The sequence below is a fragment of the Chiloscyllium plagiosum genome, unplaced genomic scaffold (genome assembly GCF_037043375.1).
Source record: "Chiloscyllium plagiosum isolate Xiang-an unplaced genomic scaffold, Cpla_swu_hap1 HiC_scaffold_17, whole genome shotgun sequence".
NCBI classification, from domain to species: domain Eukaryota; kingdom Metazoa; phylum Chordata; class Chondrichthyes; order Orectolobiformes; family Hemiscylliidae; genus Chiloscyllium; species Chiloscyllium plagiosum.
The window spans coordinates 63,351,475-63,377,184 of record NW_028270155.1 but is presented as its reverse complement, the minus strand read 5'-3'; the positions used below and the strand labels follow the sequence as shown (position 1 = coordinate 63,377,184).

At 47.6% G+C, this 25,710-nt stretch overlaps 1 protein-coding gene across 1 annotated transcript in view; it reads right to left on the bottom strand.

Moving 5' to 3' along the window:
- LOC122546991 (uncharacterized) overlaps nucleotides 1–25,382 on the bottom strand; it is an 88,078-nt gene extending 62,696 nt beyond the window's left edge. The window contains exons 1-5 of the mRNA XM_087995606.1: nucleotides 25,298–25,382; nucleotides 20,949–21,398; nucleotides 19,835–19,979; nucleotides 13,709–13,856; nucleotides 8,114–8,233 (exon numbers count right to left, since the gene is read on the bottom strand). Coding sequence (XP_087851732.1) covers nucleotides 8,114–8,233; nucleotides 13,709–13,856; nucleotides 19,835–19,979; nucleotides 20,949–21,398; nucleotides 25,298–25,382 — 948 coding nt within the window. The remainder of the gene's footprint in view (nucleotides 1–8,113; nucleotides 8,234–13,708; nucleotides 13,857–19,834; nucleotides 19,980–20,948; nucleotides 21,399–25,297) is intronic.
- Between the last annotated feature and the right edge of the window lie 328 nt (nucleotides 25,383–25,710).

Here is a 25,710-nt window from a genome sequence, read left to right as displayed (position 1 = left end):
ATTTATATTCCACAGCTCCTGTCTAATAGCGATATAATTTCCCCACCCCCAATTAATTATGGAGGTTTATAAAATCATGAGGGGCATGGATAAGTTAAGTAACAAACACTTTTCCCAAAGAGTTAGGGAGTTCAAAACTAGAGCGCATAATTTTAAACTGAGTGGAGAAAGATTTAAAAGGAAGCTGAGGGGAAATGTTCTCACACAGAGGCTGGTTCATATGTCGCATGAACTGTTAGAGGAAGTGGCAGATGCAGGTACAGTTATAAAACTTTTAAAAGACATTTGGACAGGTACATGAATAGGAGGATCCCCCTGTTTTCACATTAAAGTTCCTCATTCAGCTCATACTGGTATAATTGGTCTGTTCTGTTTTACAAAGAACATTACAGTACAGTACAGTACAGGCCCTTCAGCCCTTGATGTTGCGCCGACCTGTCATACCAATCTGAAGCCCATCTAACCTATACTATTCCATGTACGTCCATATGCCTGTCCAATGACGACTTAAATGTACATAAAGATGGAGAATCTACTAATGTTGTAGGCAAAGCATTCCATACCCTTACTACGGAGTAAAGAAACTCTCTGACGTCAGTCCTATATCTATCACCCCTCAATTTAAAGCAATGCCCCCTTGTGCTCACCGTCACCATTCTTGGAAAAAGGCTCTCCCTGTCCACCCTATCTAACCCTCTGGTTATCTTATATGTCTCTATGAAGTCACCTCTCAACCTTCTCTCTAACGAAAACAGCCTCAAGTCCCTCAGCCTTTCCTCGTAAGACCTTCCCTCCATACCAGGCAACATCCTAATAAATCTCCTCTGCACCCTTTCCAAAGCTTCCACATCCTCCTTATAATGTGGTGACCAGAACTGTACACAATACTCCAAGTGTGGCCACACTAGAGTTTTGTACAGCTGTAGCATAACCTCTTGGTTCCGGAACTCGATCCCTCTATGAATAAAATAGAAAACACTATGCCTTCTGAACAACCCAGTCAACCTGGGTGGCAACTTTCAAGGATCTGTGTACATGGACACCGAGATCTCTCTGCTCATCTACACTACCAAGAATCTTACCATTAGTCCAGTACTTTGCATTCCGGTTACTCCGACCAAAGTGAATCACCTCACACTTGTCTGCATTAAAATCCATTTGCCACCTCTCAGCCCAGCACTGCAGTTTATCTATGTCTCTCTGTAACCTACAACATCCTTCGTCACTATCCACAACTCCGCCAGCCTTACTGACCTCCAGGAGATTTTGGAGACAGCTAAATAGATAGTAGCTCTTCGGTGTGACTGAACCTACAAGTATCCTTTGATTTATCTGTACAATTCTGCCTTTCTGTGTTGTTTTAGCCCTGTCAGTAGACAACAGCTGTTTCTGTTTTGATAAGTTTTGTTTTCTAATGCACTCAACTGTCCACCTCAAGGTCTATTCCAGTCTGGAAACCCGCAGTAAAGTGAGGATGAACAAACTGTCCAACATTTCAGTACCAATAACAAAACTCAAAAATGAAATAAAACTGTGTTCCTCCATTCTTAACACACTTTAGAAATGAAAATCAAGCTGAAAGCTATCAATACATCTCCTGCCTGAGAACACAGGTTCCCAAATGATAATAACATTTCCTGAACCTTCATCACACTGGGAACCAACTGAGTTTTATGATGTATCAAGATTGCCTCCATTTTGTGTCCAGCAGATGTTCACTGAACAAAGTGATTTGACCTTGTGTCCTTCACCAAGGTCAGTGCTGTTTGCTGTATTGACAGGAATGTGAAATACTGCAGCTCAGTGCATACAGGCAGTGGTCACAGCAATGGTTCCATGGGCCATCGATCTGGTCAGAAGGAAATAATGTATAATTCTCTGGCCTAGGTGTTCCAGTCTAGGGAAACAGTTTATCCTTCCCATAAAGTTAAGGAGGTTGTGGGCGGTCACCTTCATATTAAAGATGTAATTTTGTAAAAAACGCTAGACAGTGGTGAATCAACATGTCACCCAACTCAAACCAGCCAGTAACCTGCTGGTGTCCAGCAGCTCCCACTGCTGCTGGTGAATTCCTGGCTGGTCATTCTAGGCAGTGGCTTCACCTTCATTGTTGCTGTGGCTGGATGGCAAGTCCTACTGCATCGGAGTTTAGGATGGGAAGCCCACAGGCAGAAAGACCTCAGTCTTTGCTGTTCTCTCTCATGGAGGTCTCAGACAGCAGTATGAGGGAGAGTCTGGACAAACACCTCAGTGAGGCCAGAGGGGTTTGGAGACGTGTCTTGTCTGCTTGGACCAGGAGAAGGCCTTTGGAAGAATATCCAACACCTACTTAATCAACTTGCTCTTCAAATGGGGTTAATGCAGGGACTCCACAATTGGATCCATCTGCTCTACACAAACATCAGTGGGACAGTTTAAATAATGGGTGGGAATCGGAAAGCTTTCCGATCAGAGATGGAGCTAGGCAGGGCTGTCCTCTCTCCCGTCCTGTTTGTGTGCTGTATTGAACCATTTACTGAGTACAATAGGAAGGAGGCAGGTGTAGGAAAAGGGAAAATGCCAGGTACTGCAGGCACTGAGTTCAAATCATCCCTGCACATGGAAAACATCACTGCTTTCTGCACAGATCCACGTCAGTGATCAGATTGATGAGAATCTGTGACCAGTTCAAACTGGCTTCAGGACACAAGATCAACTGCAGCAAGAATGGGCTCCTGTTCCTTTTCAGAACTGGGCCAATCAATCCTTTGCCCTTTGCCCTGTCCCAGCAGACTACCTGAAGGTGCTGGGAATGTGATTCAGAGGAGCCGAGGTGTGTGCTAGAACCTGGAAGGTGTGGGTCACTGTGAGGTGACTGAAACTGGGATGGGGAAGTGACATTCCCTCTCCATTGGAGTTAAGGAGCTGGTCACCAGCTGGGAGATGCTTCTTCATTTCTCAATGTGCTGTCACTTTGGCCCATACTCCACTCCTGGACAGTGGAGGTCACTCAAAACATCTTCCACTTTGTCTGGAGTTCAACAACGGGCCATGTCTGTGGGGACACAGCCGTAGGGAATGTACCCAACACCCGCCTCAGCCCAATATAAAACACAGATCTGTGGATACTGGGAATCTGAAAGAAAACAGGCAAGTGCTGGACAAACTCAGTAGATCTGGCAACATGTACAGAGAGAAAAACAGAGTTAATGTTTCCAGTCCAGTGATCCTTCTTCAGAATTGCTGAGTTTCTCCAGCACTTTGTGTTGTGTTTCTGATTTCCAGTACCCACCGTTCTTTGTTCCATATTACTGTGGTTTATCAGGTCAGGTTTCACTCTGAGATCTGATGTGTCCAGTATCACCATCAGCTGGGATTGGGACACAATTAAAGTTACCTGGGCCTTGGGCGTTCTGTATATCCAGAAGGTTCCCATTTGGTCTCACTGGAGTTGATCTTGTTCTGATCCCAGCTGGAGGAGAGAGGGTACTCCCTGTCAGATCCACCCTGTCCACCCAGAGTCTCACTGCCTCTGCATGTTGCTCTCACCATGGTTCAGGTGAGGAACAGACCATCATCAGCTCCTTGTGGGATGTGCCTCAGTGGGAACAGATAAACTCATCGTCCGGGAATGACTTTATCAGCTAACAGCCTGAGGTGGAGCCAAATGTGGACAGGACTGACACCCCCTTCAAGGCCCCTCATTTCCTTACCCTGTCTGACTGTTCCCAGTCTATCGCCACTCCCTATCCCACCTCTGCCCTCCCCTGAATTCCTTGTGTATCCCTCCACCCCCTTGACCCCATTCCCCCAGCTCCCCTCACTGCCACAACCTGGCCATTCCCAATGCTCCATGCCAGCTGCCAGCTTTCTGTCCCTCTCCCTTGTGCCGTAACCAAGAGAAAGTGCTGCCCTCAGACCAAACTGCAGAAACCTGCCTCTGTACATCACCGGGAAACTAACGTGAACCGGGCTCACCAGATTCTCACACACTGCTGACTGGGGCTTCAAGGAGGGACTGGGTTTTTATGTTCATGAATATTCATGGGATCCAAATGTAAACCAAGTAGGAAGCCCCACAGTCTGGTGTAATACCTGACAAACTGTAAACACACGGCTTTATCTCGACACCACAACCTGTCATTGGGAAATACAACAATTCACACCCGGCCTAATTCAGCCACACTCCCAGCACATCTCCTCAGTTCATCAGAAAAGCCAGATTGGATGGATAACATTAACTCTGTTTCTCTCTCCACAGATGCTGCCAGACCTGCTGAGTTTCTCCAGCACATTCTGATTTCATTCCATTTCCTGCTCTTGCATGTTTCATGAGATCTCCCCGACATTTCTGCTCTTGCTGTAAACCAGGCAGTCAGTCTGGCCGACTGTCACTCGGGAGGCTGGACAGAATGATGGAAATGTCTCCCTCCAGGGAAGATCTTGAGGAGCTCCACCTCCCCAGCCTTGTCAGGTTGGCCTGGGCAGCCTACAGCCCAAAGGACTTAACACTGAGTTCCCCAATTTCCAATAACCTTCCCACCCATCCCCCCATCTCCCTTACCAGCCCCACCCCCTCCCTTCCATTCCATCCACTGACCCTTCCTTCCAGCTCCGAACTGGACCTATCCCTCCCATTGACCAACCAGGTCGTACCCACTACCCGTGTTCACCAATCACTGCCTCACCATTCTGCTGCTCTCCCCACCCCTCCCCTTCCCTCTCTTTATCTGATGAAGGGTTAGAACTGATGCATTGACTTCTCCACCTCCTGATGCTGCCGGGCTTGCTGTGTTCTTCCAGCCTCCTGTTTGTCTACTTGGTCAGGTCCTTCACCCCCTGCTGGGCTCCCTGCACCCTCCCCTTTTCCCCATTAATATCGAGGCCCCTGTCCCAGCCATTTACACTGAATAACATCCTGATTATGGACATACTGCTATCCACAGGTCTGGATCAATAATATCATAGAATCCCTACAGTGTGGAAACAAGCCATTTACTAACCAGTCCATTCCGACCCTCCGAAGAGTATCCCACCCAGACCCATTCCACTAGAGTATTACTCTACATTTTCTGTTTGAGAAAAATAAGGCACTGGGGACCGGGGAAGCGAAAATCATGGAGCAGGTGGAGGGCATGGGTTGTGTCCCGAATGTAGGTGTGGAGTTCTTGGACTAAGGGGGACAGGACGGTGTCAAGGTATGCGGAGATGAGTTCGGTGGGGCAGGAGTAGGTGGAGACAATGAGTCGGCCGGGGCAGTCAGGTTTGTGGATTTTGGGCAGGAGGTAGAAGCGGGAGGTGCGGGGTTGTGGGACTATGAGGTTGGAGGCGGTGGATGGGAGATCCCCCGAGGTGATGAGGTTATGGATGGTCTGGGAGATGATGGTTTGGTGGTGGGGGGTGGGGTCATGGTCAAGGGGGCAGTAGGAGGAGGTATCTGCGAGCTGGCGTTTGGCCTCAGCGGTGCAGAGGTCAGTGCACCAAACTATTACTGCGCCTCCCTTGTCTGCTGGTTTGATAGTGAGGTTGGGGTTGGAACGGAGGGAGTGGAGGGCTGCACGTTCCGAGGGTGAGAGGTTGGAGTGGGTGAGAGGGGTGGAGGAGTTCAGTTGGCGGTTAATATCGCGGCAGCAGTTGGCTATGAAGGGGTCGAGGGCAGGTAGGAGGCCAGCACGGGGTGTCCAGGTGGATGGGGTGTGTTGGAGGCGGGAGAAGGGCTCGTCAGAGGGTGGGCGAGAGTCTTGGTTAAAGAAGTAGGCACGGAGGCGAAAGCGGCGGAAGAATTGTTCGATGTCACGCCGCGTGTTGAACTCATTAATCCGAGAGCGTAGGGGAATGAAGGTGAGGCCTTCATTCCTGAAGAAGGGCTTATGCCCGAAACGTCGATTCTCCTGTTCCCTGGATGCTGCCTGACCTGCTGCGCTTTTCCAGCAACACAATTTCTACTCTACATTTTCCCCGACTACTGCACCTAACCTAGATACATGTGAACACTGTGGGGAACTTAGCTTGGCCAATTCACCTAACCTGCACATCTTTGAGCTGTGGGAGGAAACCGGAGCACCCGGAGGAAACCCACGCAGACACGGGGAGAATGTGCAAGCCCCACACAGACAGTCGCCTGAAGTTGGAATCGAACCCGGGTCCCTGGTGCTGAGAGGCAGCTAATCACAGAGTCACCGTGTCACCTTAATCTCCTGTAGTTCGATGTTTGGTCAATAAACAGATTTATTCTCGCGGTATATAGGAGGAGATGGGGTGGGAAAATGCAGATATACTCAGATGATGACATGATGATTGTAAATATAAGATCTTGTTCACCTAAAGCCAGGAATTAAAGCCTGCCTTTAGCTGAAGTGAGTACCCTTCCACTGACACCCTCCTTCGACTGACTGAACTGGTTCTCACCCTGAACAACTTCTCCTTCCAATCCTCCCACTTCCTCCAAACGAAAGGAGTAGCCATGGGCACCCGCATGGGCCCGAGCTATGCCTGCCTCTTCGTAGGATATGTGGAACAATCCATCTTCCGTAACTACACTGGCCCCACCCCCCACCTTTTCCTCCGCTACATCGATGACTGTATCGGCGCCGCCTCGTGCTCCCACGAGGAAGTTGAACAGTTCATCCACTTCACCAATACCTTCCACCCCGACCTCAAATTCACCTGGACAGTCTCAGATTCCTCCCTCCCCTTCCTCGACCTTTCTATTTCCATCTCAGGCGACCGAATCAACACGGACATCTACTACAAACCGACCAACTCCCGCAGCTACCTGGACTACACCTCCTCCCATCCTGCCCCCTGTAAAAACGCCATCCCATTCTCCCAATTCCTTTGACTCTGCCGCATCTGCCCCCAGGAGGACCAGTTCCAAAAACGCACAACCCAGATGGCCTCCTTCTTCAAGGACCACAATTTCCCCCCCGACGTGGTCGACGATGCCCTCCACCGCATCTCTTCCACTTCCCGCTCCTCCGCCCTTGAACCCCGCCCCTCCAACCGCCACCAGGACAGAACCCCACTGGTCCTCACCTACCACCCCACCAATCTCCATGTACAGCGCATCATCCGTCGTCATTTCCGCTACCTCCAAACGGACCCCACCACTAAGGATATATTTCCCTCCCCTCCCCTATCAGCATTCCGTAAAGACCACTCCCTCCGTGACTCCCTCGTCAGATCCACACCCCCCACCAACCCAACCTCCACTCCCGGCACCTTCCCCTGCAACCGCAGGAGGTGCAAGACTTGCGCCCACATCTCCCCCCTCACCTCCCTCCAAGGCCCCAAAAGAAACTTCCATATCCGCCACATATTCACCTGCACCTCCACACATATCATCTATTGCATCCTCTGCACCCGATGTGGCCTCCTCTATATTGGGGAGACAGGCCGGCTACTTGTGGAGCGTTTCAGAGAACACTTCTGGGACACCCGGACCAACCAACCCAACCACCCTGTAGCTCAACATTTCAATTCCCCCTCCCACTCCACCAAGGACATGCAGGTCTTTGGACTCCTCCATCGTCAGACCACAACAAAACGACGGTTGGAGGAAGAACGCCTCATCTTCCGGCTAGGAACCCTCCAACCACAAGGGATGAACTCGGATTTCACCAGTTTCCTCATTTCCCCTCCCCCCACCCTGTCTCAGTCAAATCCATCAAATTCAGCACCGCCTTCCTAACCTGAGATCTTCTTCCCGACCTCTCCGTCCCCACCCCAGTCTGACCTATCACCCTCACCTTGACCTCTTTCCACCTATCACATTTCCGACGCCCCTCTCCCAAGTCCCTCCTCCCTACCTTTTATCTTAGCCTGCTGGACAAACTTTCCCCATTCCTGAAGAAGGGCTTATGCCCGAAAAGTCGATTCTCCTGTTCCCTGGATGCTGCCTGACCTGCTGCGCTTTTCCAGCAACACATTTCCAGCTCTGATCTCCAGCATCTGCAGACCTCACTTTCTCCTGAAGTGAGGAGGAGCCATGTCAGTAATACTGGAGACACAGCAGGTTCCAGATAAAGAGAGAATAATCCCCAGATTCATCCACAAAGGGAATAACAAACAGAAACACTGACAGTCTGGAATCCATATCAATACAGATTCAGAGGGAGTGGGTTCCTTCCATTACCTGGACGGAGGGTTCGTTCTTCAACTGAGTGACAACGGCCCTCGGGTTCCCGAATATAGGTGACGCAAATGGCAAAGAAATCTGAACAGCAGTGACCTCCATCCGACCATCAGGGCCCACCTGCACAATGATAATAAGATTGTTTGTAATAGTTTCCAGTGTCTTTTACTGAACAAGCCAGTGACAATGTAACCTTGTTGTTTAATAATTCCATGGTGACAGGTTGAACGAGGCAGAGAGTGGGTTTTAAGGGAGTTGACGATCTGTCACTTCGACCTTCACTCTGAATGAGGGATATGATTTGGAGGAGCTGGTGTTGGACTGTGGTGGACAAAGTTAAAAATCCCACAACACCTAGTTACAGTCCAACAGGTTTATTTGGAAGCACTAACTTTCGGAGCGCTGCTCCTTCATCAGGTGGTTGTGCTGTAGGATCATAAGACAGATCACAAAATGTTGCTCTTAATCTTGTGTCTTACAATCTTATACTCCACAACCACCTGATGAAGGAGCAGCGCCTCTGAACGTTAGAGCTTCCAAATAAACCTGTTGGACTATCCCAGCACTCCACAGTTCATCAATCTTTCAGGAAGTTTGAATGGGAATCAGACAGAAAATGCAGTTTATGGACTTGGAGCATCCCTGAACCCTCTGTTTTTAATGATGGGGCCCATCTTGGTGTTGGCACGAGGAGCGGGTGCTGTTCCCACACAAGGAAAAGGCCCAATGGTGATCAGACCCGGGGGTGAGGGACATGCTGAATGGGTAAGTGGGAGTGGGTAATGAGGTGCCAATCTCAGTGTCCCCTCACTGAAAGACAGGGCCTGGCACCATCTCAAAAGAACTTTTCATCCTGTGAGCAGAGCGATCTTGTTCATCAGGATCACTTGGTTGATTTCCAACTGCCCTCTGAAATGGCCGAGCAAGCCACTCAGTTGTGTCAATCGCAATAAAGTCTGAGTTGGACAGCAGTGGGTCAGGAAGGCAGCTCACCACCACCTTCTCAAAGGGAATTCCCAACGGGCAAGAAATGCTGACCTCGCCAGTGACACTGATGTACCAGGAATAAATTGAAGGAAATAGCTTAGTATGAAAACCTGGTCCATGTTTTCTGTTAACCTGGATCTAAAAAGACAAGTAAATGAGGGAGTTTTGAATATGATGTAAAAATCATTAGCTTTTGTCATAACTCTGGGAATAGCAGGGTTTGATTTCCAGTCCATTCCCCCCGTGAGGTGGAACAGCAAAGAGAGTGAGGGGGCATTGAGCTCCTGTGTCACCACTGGGCACACAGAGATTCACAACAGGCAGGGCAGGGCTGGGAGGAGGGGATCTGAAGCCCTTACCCCCTGACTGTTTGTGTTTTCTCAGACAGGACTCCGTGCTCCAGAAGGACAGTCAGCTGCTGAGACCAGGGAGCTGTATTCCACTCGGAGAAGGAGGATCCTTCAGAGGATGCAGCATCACATCATTCCCCGACACCCCCCCACCAACACAGACCCTCTCCGGGCAGTGGCTATCTGCTCACTATCTGATACAATGTCACAAGCTGGTGAGTACATCACTGCCTCTCCTGAGCAGCTGATGGAGGCTGTGATGACTGAAGCCACTGACAGACAGAGGTCTGGTAGAGGCCAGGCCCATGCTGAGCCCCAGGCTGATGAGGGGCCTCTGCAGTCAGTAACATGGAACCTGCTGCAGTCACAGCGAGAGGTGAGGGAGCTGCCAGGGGTTGACAACCCCATGGGTGGACAATGGAGGAGTCCATTCAGGCCATCGGTGCTATCCTGTCCCAGCCGTGGGTGTGTCATGCTTCCTGTATCGATGGGTGTGTGCCCCTCATGGTGAGCTACATCCAGCAGGTCACTTGATGGATACACACCCACAGGGTGACCAGGTGAGAGAGGAACAACATAGCTGGAGAGTCTCTCCCAGGGGCTCCTCCATCTCCCCATCACACAATGGGGCAGGTGTCCCTTGCAACGGAGGAGAAGAGACTCCTTCTGTCTCGGGGCCTTCTCTCAGTGTGCTCCGAGTACACACAGAGCATCCTCAGCCCCTCTGCCAGTGACCCCAGCACCTCCAGTAGCCATGGGGACACAGTGAGCTCCTGTAGCTGTGAGGCAAGGCGAAGTGCATGAGCAGGAACTCAGCAACGAAATGGGAGACTTCCCTGAAACTAGCAGGTTATAGTGCAACAGGTTTATTTGAAAGTATAAGCTTTCGGAGCGCTGATCCTTCGTCAGGGGTAGTACTCTGAAAGCTTGTACTTCCAAATAAACCTGTTGGACTATACCCCAGTGTTGTGTGATTTTTAATTTGTGCACTCCAGTCCAACATGAGCATGATATTCTTAAAGGGGCGGCACGGTGGCTCAGTGGTTCGCACTGCTGCCTCACAGCACCAGGGTCCCAGGTTCAATTCCAACCTCGGGCAACTGTCTGTGTGGAGTTTGCACATTCTCCTTGTGTCTGGGTGGGTTTCCACCGAGTGTTCCGGTTCCCTCCCACAGTCACAAAGATGTGCAGGTCAGGTGAATTGACCATGCTAAATTGCCCATAATGTTAGGTCCATAGGTCAGAGGGAAATTGGTCTGGGCGGGTTACTGTTCGGAAGGTCGGTGTGGACTGTTGGCCCGGTGAGCTTGTTTCCACACTGGAGGGAATCTAATCTAAAAAACCTCCACATCATCCCTGAAAATGGGCAGAAGTATCTGAAATGAGGGGGTCCAAATGACCTTTGCAGCAAATCTCCAATCATTGTGCTTTCTGTATAACCCAGTGTTGTGTAAGGGTAATAGGACCCTGGAGCAAGCTTGCTGAGATGTCATAGAGCTGCACATCATTGGGTATAAATACACTGGGAAAAACACTGGAAGGTGTGACTCTCTGGAAGACATGGGCATCAACACTGGAAGGAAACAGATTAATCATTTCCTGTTGTAACTATAAGTCAGATGTTGGTGTAAGGTCACCATGTATCTGAATATTTTGTATACAGCCTCATGACCAGTGTTAATGTGAAGAATAGGCTACGATAGGCTTTCACTTGTCTTCTCCACAACCAGTCTGTCTCAAACCCAAACCTCACTGTGTGGCAGAAAAACTCAGGAGTAAAGAGGAAGCAGTTTGCCACCTTGTCAGCAACAGCCTTCAGTTCACTCTGACAACAGAAGAATGGGCTGCTTTATCTTACTGCAAGTGATGCAGGAACGAATGGGGAAAGATACATTGTGCTTTAGGTGATTCTCTAAGACTGACAGATCGATTTCATTCCCAAAATTTAATCAATAAAATTATCAAATCTTTGAAGGCCAGTGAAGTTACATACAGAGTAACAATTGTATTGCAGAGGGAGCTGTGCCTGGGCAGATAGATTACAGCTGCCATTTTGAGATTTGGAAGTATATTGCCCGTGTTGAGAGCACAAATTCCATGTTGGAATAGGAAGGTCAGGGAAACTGAGACATCAGGTGAAGGAGAGAGCTCCATTTTTTAATGGATTTAGGGAGGAGGCACCTTGTAGCTGTGGGCAGACTGAAGGCCCTCATGTAAGAGCTTCCAAATAGAGTCAGGACAGATTGCAAGGGAGATGGCACCTCAATGCCTGGCCCTGCCACTAAATAGTGTATGGTCTCACGTGTGTGGGAAAGGTGAGTGCATGCTCCCTCCATTGGGACATCCCACCAAGTGTACAACATATTCTTAACCACTCAATACTCCAAACCCTTCTCACTAACCACACACACACACACACGCACACAGACCAACACCAACTCTTGCTGCTCCTACTCCCATCCAGCTATTCAGCTGTGGGTCATCACCCCGACACACTACAACAGACTCAATCACATTTTACAGGAGAAGGTTCTCCATAATAGCTACATGGCCGACAGAATCAGTGGGGACAGGACCATTTCATTCACAGAGGGACCTCTGTGAATATGCTGAGAATCATGGGGACAGCTGGAACAGAGCCCATGGCTTCATGGGGGACATTAAGGATGACGGTGAGTAACTGCCCCTGCTACTCTCAATCCCCTCCTCACTCTCACCCTGAGATGGGGAATCAAATGAAAGCTGCAGACTGTGGGACCATGGATCTGGTGCTTTCCTCTGCCTCTCCCTCCAACATCCCAACCCGCCCGTTCTGATTGGCTGCTTTCAGATTCCCAGGAAGTACCGGCTGGGGACCTCCTCACAGCCATGAGGAGGCGGAAGTTCAAACCCAGGTCACTGGTGAGGGGGCATTGTAACGTGATCTCACAGGTGAGCTGCCAGGGGAAATGGGTACCTAGTGTGCCAACTCCATGGAGGGCACATTCTGCTGCTAGGAATACAGATGGGGACATTAATGGGAGGCCTACAGAAGGAGGTTGATGGGAGTGCACACTGAGATGCTTGGTACATTAGCAGGCCATGTCAGACAGTCTATCAAAGGGCATGGAGAAGCTCAGTCCCAATGTGACAGAGGGCACTGCACAGAGCTTGGATCCCATCATTTCCCCTGTGGCAGTGGGAGCCAGCTCCTTGACTGCAGCAGCTGACAGGGCAGTGATCCAGTATCTGTGCTAACTGTCTCAGCCTCTGCTGAAGCACAGACAGAAGCCAAGAAACCCCTCAGTACTGCAGTATGAGTTCAGACTGAGGTCGTGCTTGGTCCCATGCAGGCTCAGACCCGCTGTGAACATGACTGTGGATCCCAGTGGGCAAAGGGGTTTGCAGGGTCTTGGAGCAGGCCAGCAGCTTGTCCTCCAACAGATCACTAGGGACCTGGGGATGCTGCCTGGGGGACTGGCAGAGGCACCATGGGGCATCAACCTGCTGCCCTCTCTCAGGGTAACAGCATTTGTGCTCTCACTGTCGCCACTCCACCAGTCCCCTTGCTGTTGTCCCTTACCCTGTCAGTCCAGACAGCTGCTGTCTGTTGTGAGATGGTGCAGTCTGAAGCCAGGCCCAGGGTTTCCCCAGGAATTCCTGCAAAATACACCTGCAGTCTCCCCCATTGGAAGTCAGCTGCCTTCCACTAACCATGCAGTAACCAATGGGGTAAAGCTGCACAGGAACACCAGGACAGGCCCTCGGGCACTGCACAAGGATGGTCAGTTCCCATTTGTCCATGTCACTGGCTATGTTCCTGAATAAAGATTCTGTGATGCACATGTTTGTTGCTTGGCCCTGGGTGGTCCAAGTTGGGGAATTCAGTATTACATCAGGCAGGGAGGCTGCTGTGTAAAACCAGGATAGCAGCTCATCACCTGGTTCCAGCCACACACAGGGCTCAGGGGGCACCTTCTCAAGAGGCTGTACCATGTGGGGTATACTGGAAACAGCTGGCACCACAGCACCCATCTCCAGGGGGGCACAGGGCTCATGTAGTCTCATCACAAGCAACACTACAAAGCTGAGACTTTCCCCCTTGGTCATTGTTCAGATTATCCAGTCAGAAACGATCTGATTCTATTGAAATGTTGCAGTTAAATATTTGTGTGATCCTTACTCCGGGGGGTATTTAATACTCAAATATTATCAAGTCAGACAATGTCACATTTCCTTACTGCACCCTTATTAATTACTGCATTGTGAAAACACTTACCCATGAGAAAGTGGCAGTAACTGTAAATGCTAAAACACCTTTCACATCCTCTTTGGTCACAGCAGCCTTAACATTTGGAAGTACAAAGGTTTCACTGTCCATTGGAAAATCCATATCCATCAGGACCTTATGTAGATCAGACTCCAGGCTGGAAAATGCACAGACAGTTAGCTCTGGACTGGATAAGAAACAGGGATTCACACACTAGGGTCAATATTAACTTATTTATTACAGTTCAGTCCATGTCATGAACCAAAAACAGTAATTGCTGGTGAAAATCAGCAGGTCTGGTATCTGTGGGGAGAAAGCAGAATGAATGTTCCGAGTCCAGTGACTCTGCATCAGAACCCATCAGCCTTTATCATGATGTCATCACTATGTGTGCTGCTCTGATCCCTTACTGCCATGCTCAGTCTGATAATAAACACACTGTAATAATTGCTAAGGTGTCTGATCCACGTTTCTGTTATTCCCCAAAGAAACCACATCACCACCAGCTCAAACATAGCAGCTTCAATGGGGGCATCAGTCTCTTCTCAGGTCCTTCTCAGATGAATCTGAAGAACCATGAGGTAAGATTAAACTGGGAGACAAGAGCATCGTCAGACTTCCTGAAGGCAGTGGCTCAATGGCTTACCCAGCGTGAGGTGCAGTTACTGAACACTAGTGACTGATACAAGGTCAGTCAGGTAGATCTCAGAGAATATGGGTTCCCTGTTTGGGGCTGTTAACCTGCTCCAATCAGGGAGCCCTGGCTGACAGATACAAACTGGAGTGTCAGGGGTTCTGCTCCCTCCAGGAGCCAGCTCTGAGCTCGCTGGGTCAGTGTTATTGACTACGCTGATGTAAATAAAGGGTGACTTGGTGATGGGACACCAGCTTTCAGTGAGTTATTTCTGTAATGATGAGAAAAAAGCACGTTCCTGAAGAGATTGCAACAGGTGCCTGAGTTGGGGTCAACATTTGTGGTATCGTGCTGCTATTTGGGAAGCTTGACTCATTCAATCCTGCCATCGAAGACTGGGCCCAGAATGTGGAAGAAATGCAGTATTTTTTCCGGCAAATGACATTAGAGCAGGTAACAAGCAATGAGTAATTCTCCTGACAGCGCGTGGCCTCACAACCTTTTTGGTTATTAGGAGCCTGAGTTCCCTTGCAGCACCAGACACTAAAACATTTCAAGAGCTGATGGATTTAGTGAAGGTTTGTTACAGACCCAAGTCTGCTCTCATTCTGAGACACCATCGGTATTACTCGACAGTGTGAGAAACCTTTCAGGGAAATCCGTATCAGGGTCTGGACGAGGTTAAGACAACTGACAGAGGAATATGATTTTGGTTTAACCCTCAGTGAGATGCTGAGACACTGTTTGGTGTGTGGGCTTTATGAGGCGACCATGCAAAAGCACTGACCAGCTGAAGCCCAACAGGACTTCAAACAGGCACTACAACTGGCTTTGTGGTTGGGAAATGCAGCAAGTGGAGCTGGAGTTACAGGGTATGTTGGTGGATGTGGACAGCCTCACCAGGCCGACTGAGCTTGGGAACACCACATGAGGGAAGGCCATTGCACAGCCTCACTCAGGACATATCCTGAACAGAGGGACCCTTGGACAGCCCACAGCAAAACCCCAAAACAAAGCCAAGCCTCGGACAACCAGTTAACGTTTTCTTCTTGATCCGGCCTGGCAGACCATTGTAGTCACAGCCAGTATGTGGACCCGAGACGGCAAAGGGGTCCCACTTGGCCTGAATTGAATAAGAACTCACAGGCCGTTATCCAGGAGAGTGCACACACTGGAAAGTTCACCGACAGCTGGTTAGGAACAGTTAAAATGCTTCATCATCTCCAACTCAGAACCAATCAAAATAAAGGTCTGGTTAAACGGTCACCCAGTTCCAATGGAGGTCCATACCAGCGCGGCTGTATCAGTGATTGTGGAACCAGTCTTTACCAAAGTTCCCTCTGGACTCTACCTCTTAAGTCTGTATAAGGCCTCGGCCAGGCTGAGAGCCTATACTGGGGAGCCTTTCCAGATTAAGGGTACAACTTCAGTTCCGGTCTTTTCTGAGAAGGAGCTGGGTCAGTTCCCACTGATTGTAGTAAAAGGCCCAGGCCCAAGCTTGATAGGACAGAACTGGTTGAGATTCATTGAAAAAAGATCCCGAGGCTCCTTCATCTGTACCAGAGCATAAGCCTTTCCTTGGGTTGGTGGATTATTCCAGAACCTTCATCCACAACCTGGCCTCCATTCTGGCATCCTTCCATCTTCTATTGAAAAAGGGTCAGCCTTGGGAATGGCCTTGGAGCTCAGATGTAGCCTTTAGGGAAGTAGAGAAGCAGCTGTCATTGTCTCAGGTATTTGCTCACTGCAATCCTAAGCGAGATATGGTGCTGATGTGTGATACCTCCCTGTGGGGTATCAGGGTAGGGTTGGCTCACTGGAGGGCCAATGGAGAGGAACGCCCGATAGTGCATGCTTCCTGGAGTTTGGCTAATGCTGAACGAAGATACGCCCAGATAGTGAAGGAAGGTTTTGTGGTCACCTTTGATGTGAGAAAGATCCACCTGTGCCTTTCCATGTGTACATTTGTAATAGGAACAGACCACAGTCCCCTGCTAGGGCTACTTAACGAAGACTGGGCCATGCCGACCAGAGCTTCAGGATGAATACAGTGGTGGGCCCTTATTCTGAGGCAGACAGTGACAAGTTGGACCCCTGTCCGGGGGGCCAAGTGGGAAATGCAGATGCCGTGAGGCGCCTCCCACTGGCCAGTGGTTCCACCACAAGAAGAGTCTGTTCTGGTTTGAAACTTTCTGGACACCCTTCTGGTCACCACTGAAAATATCAGATTGTCGCCACAAAAACATCCCGTCCTGGCAAAACAAAAACAGCTGGTGGTGAGAGAGGAAAGAAACCATCACCAGAATTGAAACCTTTCTGGACTCAGTGAGACCAGATCACCATAAAGGGTGGCATATTGTTATGGAGAGCAAGAGTGATTGTCCTGAGGAAAGGTCATTGACAGATACTGGCTGAACTCCACCGGGGTCATCCAGGGGATTCCAAAATGAAGATGTTAGTGAGAAGTTACATCTGGTGGCCAGGATTTGATGATGACATAGCTGCTTTGGTGGGGCAGTGCCCAGAGTGCCAACGAGGACACAAATTACCACCAGCAGCTCCCCAACATTTGTGGGAATGACTGGGTAAACCCTGAACTCAGTCACAAGTCTACAACGCCAGTCCTTTCACACACTCCGTGTTTTCAGTCATTGTGGATGCTCATTTAAAGTGGTTGGATCTGCACAGAATCCATTTGTTCAACACGGGGAAAACGATTGGAAAGGTGCAAGCATCTTCTACAATGCATGGACTCGAGGGAATGTTGGTCACAGACAAAGGGCCATTATTTCCCCAAGCTGAGTGGTATTAGGCAGGAAGGGACAGCCTCATACCATCCACTGATGATGTTACCCAGTACGGTGATGAAACGTCTGAAAACGAATCCCAATATTCTGCTTGTAGGACCTCATTCCTTTTTTTAAGCCATGAATTTGATACCTGTGCAGTCTACAACCATTGGCTGTTCACCCTTCCACTCCAAACTGTTCCTCCTCTCCAATACAGCAGAACCAACCACGGTGCAACAGATTTTAGAATCACCACGTTCCTCTCAGAGGCCATTACCCCCAGCAGGATCCATTGTGGGTCTATCTGTATTACAGGGGGTAGCCACAGGGGATTCCTGCACTTGCTGCATCGTTCTGTGACTCGGCCAGGTGATTATCCGTTCACTTTCTCACTTTGAAGATTGAGACTGCGGTGTGACCATCTCCCTGTACATGTTATCCTCGATACCCTCAGCCTCCCAGATGCTCCACAGTGTCCCCAGTCTCTGCTCCAGCTCTGAAACCCAGGCTCCCTTCCAGTAGCTGCAGCTGGAGCCACTTCCTGCACATGTTCTGGTCCCACTTACCCCACAGAGCAGGAGGGGCACACCACGGCATTGAGATCTACTCCCATGACTTTCTGCTCAACGAGACCCTCAGATTGTCTGTAAAATCAATTACGTTGATTTTTTCCAGGTTCTTCTTCTCTTGGCCACAGCACTTGTAAACTATAAACCCAAAATAAAGACGTTAAGTGATAAAAATAAATTAAACGCTCACCCAACCGTACTCAGTAAATCTTCTTGCCCGACATGACTATATGATTCTTCACAGAGTGCCTCACTATGATGCTGACTGTGGGACACCCTTCCCAGACTGCTTCACCGTGATGCTGACTGTGGGACACCCTTCCCAGACTGCTTCACCGTGATGCTGACTGTGGCACACCCTTCCCAGAGTGCCTCATAGTGATGCTGACTGTGGCACACCCTTCCCAGACTGCTTCACTGTGATGCTGACTGTGGCACACCCTTCCCAGAGTGCTTCACTGTGATGCTGACTGTGGGACACCCTTCCCAGACTGCTTCACTGTGATGCTGACTGTGGGACACCCTTCCCAGACTGCTTCACTGTGATGCTGGCTGTGAGACACCCTTTCCAGACTGCTTCACTGTGATGCTGGCTGTGAGACACCCTTCCCAGACTGCTTCACCGTGATGCTGACTGTAGGACACCCTTCCCAGACTGCTTCACTGGGATGCTGACTGTGGGACACCCTTCCCAGACTGCTTCACCGTGATGCTGACTGTGGGACATCCTTCCCAGACTGCTTCACTGTGATGCTGACTGTGGGACATCCTTCCCAGACTGCTTCACTGGGATGTTGACGATGGGATACTCATACCTGACTATTTCAGCTGAGTGTCCTTGTGAGTGACTTGCAGACTTTGCCTGAGATGAATGATGATCTTCCCTTTGCTTCATGCTCCCTTTCCTGTTGCTGTCCTTGCATCTTCAGTGACCTGTCAGCCTCCACCATTTCTATCCTTCCCCTTTATATAACCATCAATGTTCTCACTTTACCCTCGGAGCCCATGGTTCTGTGAATTGCGATGCCCACGTTGGCCTTACACCTCCTCCATGTTGTGGCTAAAGTAGTAGCACCTTGTGAGAACCATCCCTCCCTTAGCATTCTGTCCCATCCCATTCTCCAGGAAATCCCAGCCTTCCATCTTGAATTCCCTCCTTTCACTCCCACCATTCCCTCATCAACCCAATCCAATGATCCTGATCCTCAGACCTGAGTTTCCTGCTTTCCCCAGGACTCCATGGAAAGGACCCTGAAAAGCCCCTGACCATTAATACCCAAACCTCCAGCTCGGACCATGTCTGAGTCCCCAGAGTCACTTGGGCAGGCCAGCCTTGAATGAGAGCCAGCCCAAAGACAGGTGTCCCCACAGCACTCCAGCTGATGTACCTGTGATCTCCAACCTGCTTGAACGTTTCCTCAGGGCTGTTCCTGGCCGGGTCCCTGGACTGCAGGGATCCCCACATTCTGGAAGACTGTGGCCAAGCCCCTGGACTGGGATTAGATGAGTTCCTTGACACATAGTCCCTTCACTCCACTGAGGACTGGTCCCTTTGACCTTTAGACAGAGCCATTTGCTTGAAGCCCATGCAATGTGTTGCCACATAAGCTGCTGCCACAAGCTCTCGGTGTGACATTGACAGAGTCCAGTGCTGTACAACAACAACATGTCCAGCCCCTTGACTGCTCAGTGCTCCCAACCATGGCACGCTGCCTGCCTCTCCCTCTGCTGCTAAAAAGCAATGCAGGTCACAGAGCCTCCAAGTCAGCGCAAAATGTGTCAGTTTGAATGAAATGGCAGAATACAGTGTTCAGGCTCATTTTTACTGGGTCTATGAACTTGAATTAAAACATTTGAACTAAGCACACACCACAATGCATCTTAACATTTCACATTCTTTCACATGACAAGCAAAACATTGAAGGTGAAAAATAGCAGCTTTGCATTATACAGGAGATTTTATTCACTTATCAGAAACCGTCAAACTTGACGAACACTCCTCACAGACACGTTACTGAAGCAGGAAGGAACCGAAACCTGGCAGTGAATCTGTTTAAGCCTTGGATAAAATACTTCCAAAATGTGCCCCTTCACCACATCAACTTTTAAACATTGTTTTCAACTTCAAGTTGTTCACACTTACCCGACTGAAATGTTCCCATCACATTGCCCCAGGATCCTGTTGGTCAGTAACATTGCATAGCGAGCATCATTTAGTTTCAATTGTCCTTTCCTTGTGAGGTCAGTCAATTTGTTTTTCTGAAATAAGCAATCAGCCAATGGTAATTCTAATAGGAAAGATACCGTTAGAAAAAAGAGGGAATCTCAACACTTCAATATCAGGAAAATATTTCAAACATTGAAATGTTATATACATGTGCTTGCAAATTGCAGTGTAATGTTAAAAAGGACTTTCTGTACACACATCTCCATCTTTGTGTCGAATTCTAACCTGAACAGTACAATTAAAATTGTGAAACACTAACAGGAAATGCTGGAACTACCCAGCAGGCCTGCAGTATCTGGGGAGAGGGAAACTGAATGTACGTGGCAACTCAATGATGTCCAGCCAGATCTTTCTCCCGAGTGAAAGGTACTCCATCAGAAACAGGAACAATACAAGGAAAGGAGAAAGGAAGCTTGGGATTGGGAAAGTAAATCACTTGTGGTCCTGATAGAGCATCGGGAACATTAAACTCTCAACATGGGTCCTGATAAATAGCTGAAAAGTTCATATCTGTTGTGGTTATTATCAATCATCTAATTCACCAAAAACCTTTCAGTTTTATTAGATTACAATTGAGTCTGGTTAGAACAGACATTGCCAAATCTACTAATATTCCTGTAATACTGGGAGTAGTTTACCTGTGAGAAATATACTCTAAAGCTTAAAGAAATGCATATTCCACAACCTGGGTTTAAAGCCATCGATCCTTTTCATTCAGCAGGTCATGAAATTAATTGTGTTGCGATGTACAATTAACATTATTTACAGAATCAAGGTATTGTTTTTAGTGCTCATCTAGTGCTCCATAATATACCCCAGGCCTCCCATCTCCCCCTCCCCATTGACTGGGGACATCTCTGAAGACAGGGAGCAGCACACACCCCCCACTCACACTTTCCTCGTCCTGTGGTTGTAGGAGAAACAGAGAGAGCCTGGGCCTATGTTTCTATTTTATTCTTTATCTGTGATAAATAGAGTCATAGAGTCACATATCTGTGATTCACAATGTGTCAGTTATTATTCTACTCACCACATGCTCCTTCAGATCCAGTAAATTCCAAATAAGAAGCATTTTCCATGTGAACTGGACTGAGGTCTGACTGATTTATGTAAATAATGTCTCTCAGCAACGGTGAACTCTTGTGTGAACTGCTATTGGTGAGAGTGAAATGTTGACAACATTTCCCTCCAGTGGACATGGCAGTTGGATACGACTTTCCAATATCACCACGGGTTATGTAGAGTTGGCCAACGGATCCTTTCCAGGTGATGCAGATTTCTGATGAAGCTGCAGATGTAGATGCTGCAGGATCTTGTGTCCAGGAAGATGAACCATTCCCAATGAGATGAGCTTCTATTTCTAAGCCTGTTTTCTTTACAGACACTTTCAATGAACATGGATCTGGGCCAATGTAGTGATGAGATTTATTAATGTGACTGTTCAGGTATCCACAAACTGTGAACTCAGCACCAACTATTGCTGCAAATACAATCACAAGGTAAGCATTAATCAACACCCGAGAAATTTTCTCAGAAGCTTTTTAAATCAATACTGTGACTTTGCTGGAAAATTGAGGGAAATTCCACACCAATTGCATAATCAGGAATTGATATTCAGCAACAACAACAACCTTTTTTTTCATAGCACCTTTAGAGGAATAAAATGTTCCAAGGCCCTTCACAAGAGGGTTCTCAAACAAAACGTTGATGCCGTTGTAAGGTCTCAATAGTATTTGTAAAACACAGGCTAAAATATTAAAACATTTTGCTGGTCAGAATTTTCTAAGGATGGAGTCAAGAACTGGGTGAAGAATAGACAGTGTCTGTGTCATAAATAATGTTGTAATATGTTGTATAAAGCTGGGAGTTGGCTTTAACTCAGGAGAGGTGATTTTACATTTTATGATGATCAGACTCACTGTCCTTGTATACACATGAAAATATACAACTGTTTGACCAGTTTCCTCAATCCTCCATCAACTTATCAAGTTGTGTGATAAAATAAAGCCACAGTCAAAGGCTTTGATCTTGCCAACACTGAGATGGAGAAAGTTATTGCTCTTCCAAAACAGAACCCTGGAAAAGGGATCAGGAAATGTAAAGGCAATAGATAGAACGGAACAGCAAAGTGACACTGTGAGTTTAATCTGTAACTTTGATGAAATGAGCTTGCCTGAGATTTTGCACTGAAAGGGGATCGCATGTTCAGAGAGTTCACAATATTCCCTCCTCCTGCCGTGTCTGTTCCCGTCCTCAGCCTGAGCCTGTCAGCAAGGAAGAAGGTCAGGAACAGAATCTCATGTCACATCCTGCTCACTGAGGAGGCCTTTCACCAAACTGAATGACTTCGCTGCTGGAGAGCTTATTGGACTTTGACTGGAGGAAGTTTCAGGATTCAGGAGGATAAATGTATTTTTCCAATTTTTTATTCAGCTTTTGAACTTGTTATAACGAGTTGTGTGAAGGGAACCAGCTCCCTGTTTTCTCACTCCTATTAGTCAGCTGCAAAAACATTTTATTTATTTTGTTCAGCTTACAGTGATGATCTTTCAACTTCAACCAAGTTCACTACACAGTGCAAGAGCCCATTTCAAGCTTTTCTTGAATGAAAAGAGGACTTTTATGACTCACTTGATTCAAGAACCAATGATTAAAATGAACAGACCACACAGACACAGAGGTAGGAAATAGACAGTGGTAGAGGCAGTGAGAATAATGTTTATGTGGCCTTTAGACATCTTGGGGTGTTACGTCTTAACCTGAAATCAGAATTTAGTGACTTTTATCCTCAACAGTTCAGAATCTGTCGATCTTTGAATTCTTGGTGAACAGTTGTTTCTCGAATTTACATTTTCACTGGGTGCTGTTTCTGAAATAATGTTAGAAACAGGAAGGGGGAGAGAGAATTCCAGCTCTTGCTACACAAATTCACTTTTCATTCTCTCAGTCCTGATGCTGAAAAGCAGCTGTTGAAATACAGTTCAGTGTGTATTCCAGAGTCACGATCCTTTGTTTTTTCAAGTTCTCTGATTGATTGGTAACTCTTGCATCTCCCAAAATATTAAAGCAACACACACAACTGTACTAAGTAGGGGGTGAAAATTTCTTAATGGTTACTCATTACATTTCTTCATATAAAATGGTAATTTCACTGTCGATAGATTGTTTCATACAAATGGGTCACATGAATCTAGCTCAACCTTTGGGCAGGTGGCCCCTGCAGTCATTTTAGATCCAAGTTTTTCCTTTTTGGCAACCGTGTTACTCTCTGAAAGGTCTCAGGTACAACAGCCTAATGTTAGAGGTTAAAATTTGATCACCCATCTTTGTCATTATCATTATGTAAAAGGGATGGCAGGAGGGAGGGTGGGGCCGATCAGGGATAGTAAGGGAACTTGCACCTGGAATCGGAGGAAATAGGGGAGGTCCTTAATGAATACTTTCCCTCAGGAATACCTACTGCGAGGGACCTTGACATTCATGAGGACAGCGTGAAACAGACTGATATGCTCAAACAGTTTGATTTTGGGAAGGAGGATGTTCTGAAAATTTTGAAAAATATAAAGATGGATAAATCCCCTGGACCAGGCAGAATATATCCAAGGTTACTACAGGAAGTGAGGGAAGAGATTGGTGCACCTTTGGCAATGATCATTGCATTCTCACTGTCCACTGGAGTAGTGCCAGATGAGTGGAGGGTGGCAAACATTTCTCCTTTGTTCTAGAAAGGAAATAGAGATAATCCTGGGAATTACACTCAGTCCCCAAGCAGTCTTATGATACTGATGAGCAAAAACTGGAGAAGATTCTGAGAGACAGATTTTCTGATTACTTGGAAAACCATAGTTTGAATAGAGATAGTCAGCATGGTTTGTGAGGGGCAGGTCATGCCTCACAAACTTTATTGAATTCTTTGACGATATGACAAAACATGTTGATGAAGGTAGAGCAGTGGATGTGGTGTACATGGATTTCAGTGAGGCATTTGGTAAGATTCCCCATGGTAGGCTCATACAGAAAGTAAGGAGGCATGGGATACAGGGGAACTGTCTGAATACAGAATTGACTGGCCCATAGAAGACAGAGAGTGATGGTTGATGGAAAGTATTCGCCTGCAGCTTGGTGAACAGTAGTGTTCTGCTGGGAACAGGTCTGGGACCTCTGTTCTTTGTGATGTTTATAAATGAGTAGGATGAAGAAGTGGAAAGATAGATTAGTAAGTTTGTTGATGACACAAAGATTGGTGGAGTTGTGGATAATGCAGAGGGCTGTTGTAGGTTGCAACAGGACATTGACAGGATGCAGAACTGGGCTGATAAGTGGCAGATGGCATTCGACCTGGAAAAGTGTGAAGCTGTTCTCATTGGAAAGTTGAATTTGAATGCTGAATACAGGATTCAAGGCATGATTCTTGGCAGTGTGGAGGAACAGAGGGATATTGGGTTCCATGTCCATAGATCCCTCAAAGTTGCCACCCAGGTTGACAGGGTTGTTAAGAAGGTGTATGGAGTGTTAGCTTTCATGAGCAGGGGGATTGAGTTTTCAAGCTGCGAGGTTATGCTGCAGCTCTACAGAGCCCTGAAATGTTGTGTTCAGTTCTAGTTGCCTCATTATTGGAAAGCTTTCAAGAAGGTGCAGAGGAGATTTACCAGGACATTACCTGGACTGGAGGGCATGACATCTGAAGAAAGGAGCCAGGGTTTTTCTCACTGGAGCGAAGAAGGATGAGAGGTGACTTGATAGAGTTGTATAAGATGTTCAGAGGCGTAGATTGAGTGGATTGCCAGAGAGTTTTTCCCATGGCAGAATGTCTATCATGAAGGGGCATAATTTTAAGGTAATTGGTGGAAGATTTAGGGGAGATATCAGATGTAGGTTCTTTACTCACAGAGTGGGGGGGGAGGGGGGGGGGCGGTATGTGGAATGCACTGCCAGCAGTGGTAGTAGAGTCAGATACATTAGGGACATTTAAGTGAATCTTGGATAGGCACATGGAAGATCGTACAAGGAAGGGTTAATCGGTTAGTCTGATCTTAGAAGAGGATAAAAGACTGGCACAACATCGAGGGCCGAATGGCCTGTACTGTGCTGGACTATTCTATGTTCTGTCAGCAGCATTTGTGTGATAACTTTATCTCTACAATTGTCTTAATTTGTTGCTTTACCTTCGATGAACTCTGTTTGTATCGTGTTAATTTTCTGTCTCTCTTTTCAACAGTCAATGATGGGAAATGTACAGAAATCACATTAACACTGGGACCACTGTTCACACTGAGATACATAATCCATCCCCTTGGATCACCAGCCTCACACAGCATTGAAAATAAACTGGGGAATTTAAAAGAAGTGAAACAAAGGAAGTGCTGAGAAATGAATTACCTTTCCCAATGTGAAAGCTGAAGAAACATAACAGAAGGCAGTGACAGTTGATCAGTCTGTGAAAGGAGCTGGTTTTGAGAGGCATCTTCCACTGGGTTCCTCCTCTGGAAAATCAACATTGTGAATATGAGAGCACAGGGTGAGGTTCACACAAATGATGGTTACATCCAAAACATGCAAAATTACATGGAGTTAAATGATGACCTGTCACTGTCCCAACACACAGTGACACCAATTGACAGGATGTAGCTCCCATTTGAAATCACCGTGATCGGTGAATTTTGGGGGAAATTATTGAGATTTTATAGAACATAGAACATAGAACAATAAAGCACAGAACAGGCCCTTCGGCCCACGATGTTGTGCCGAACATTTGTCCTAGCTTAAGCACCCATCCATGCACCTATCCAATT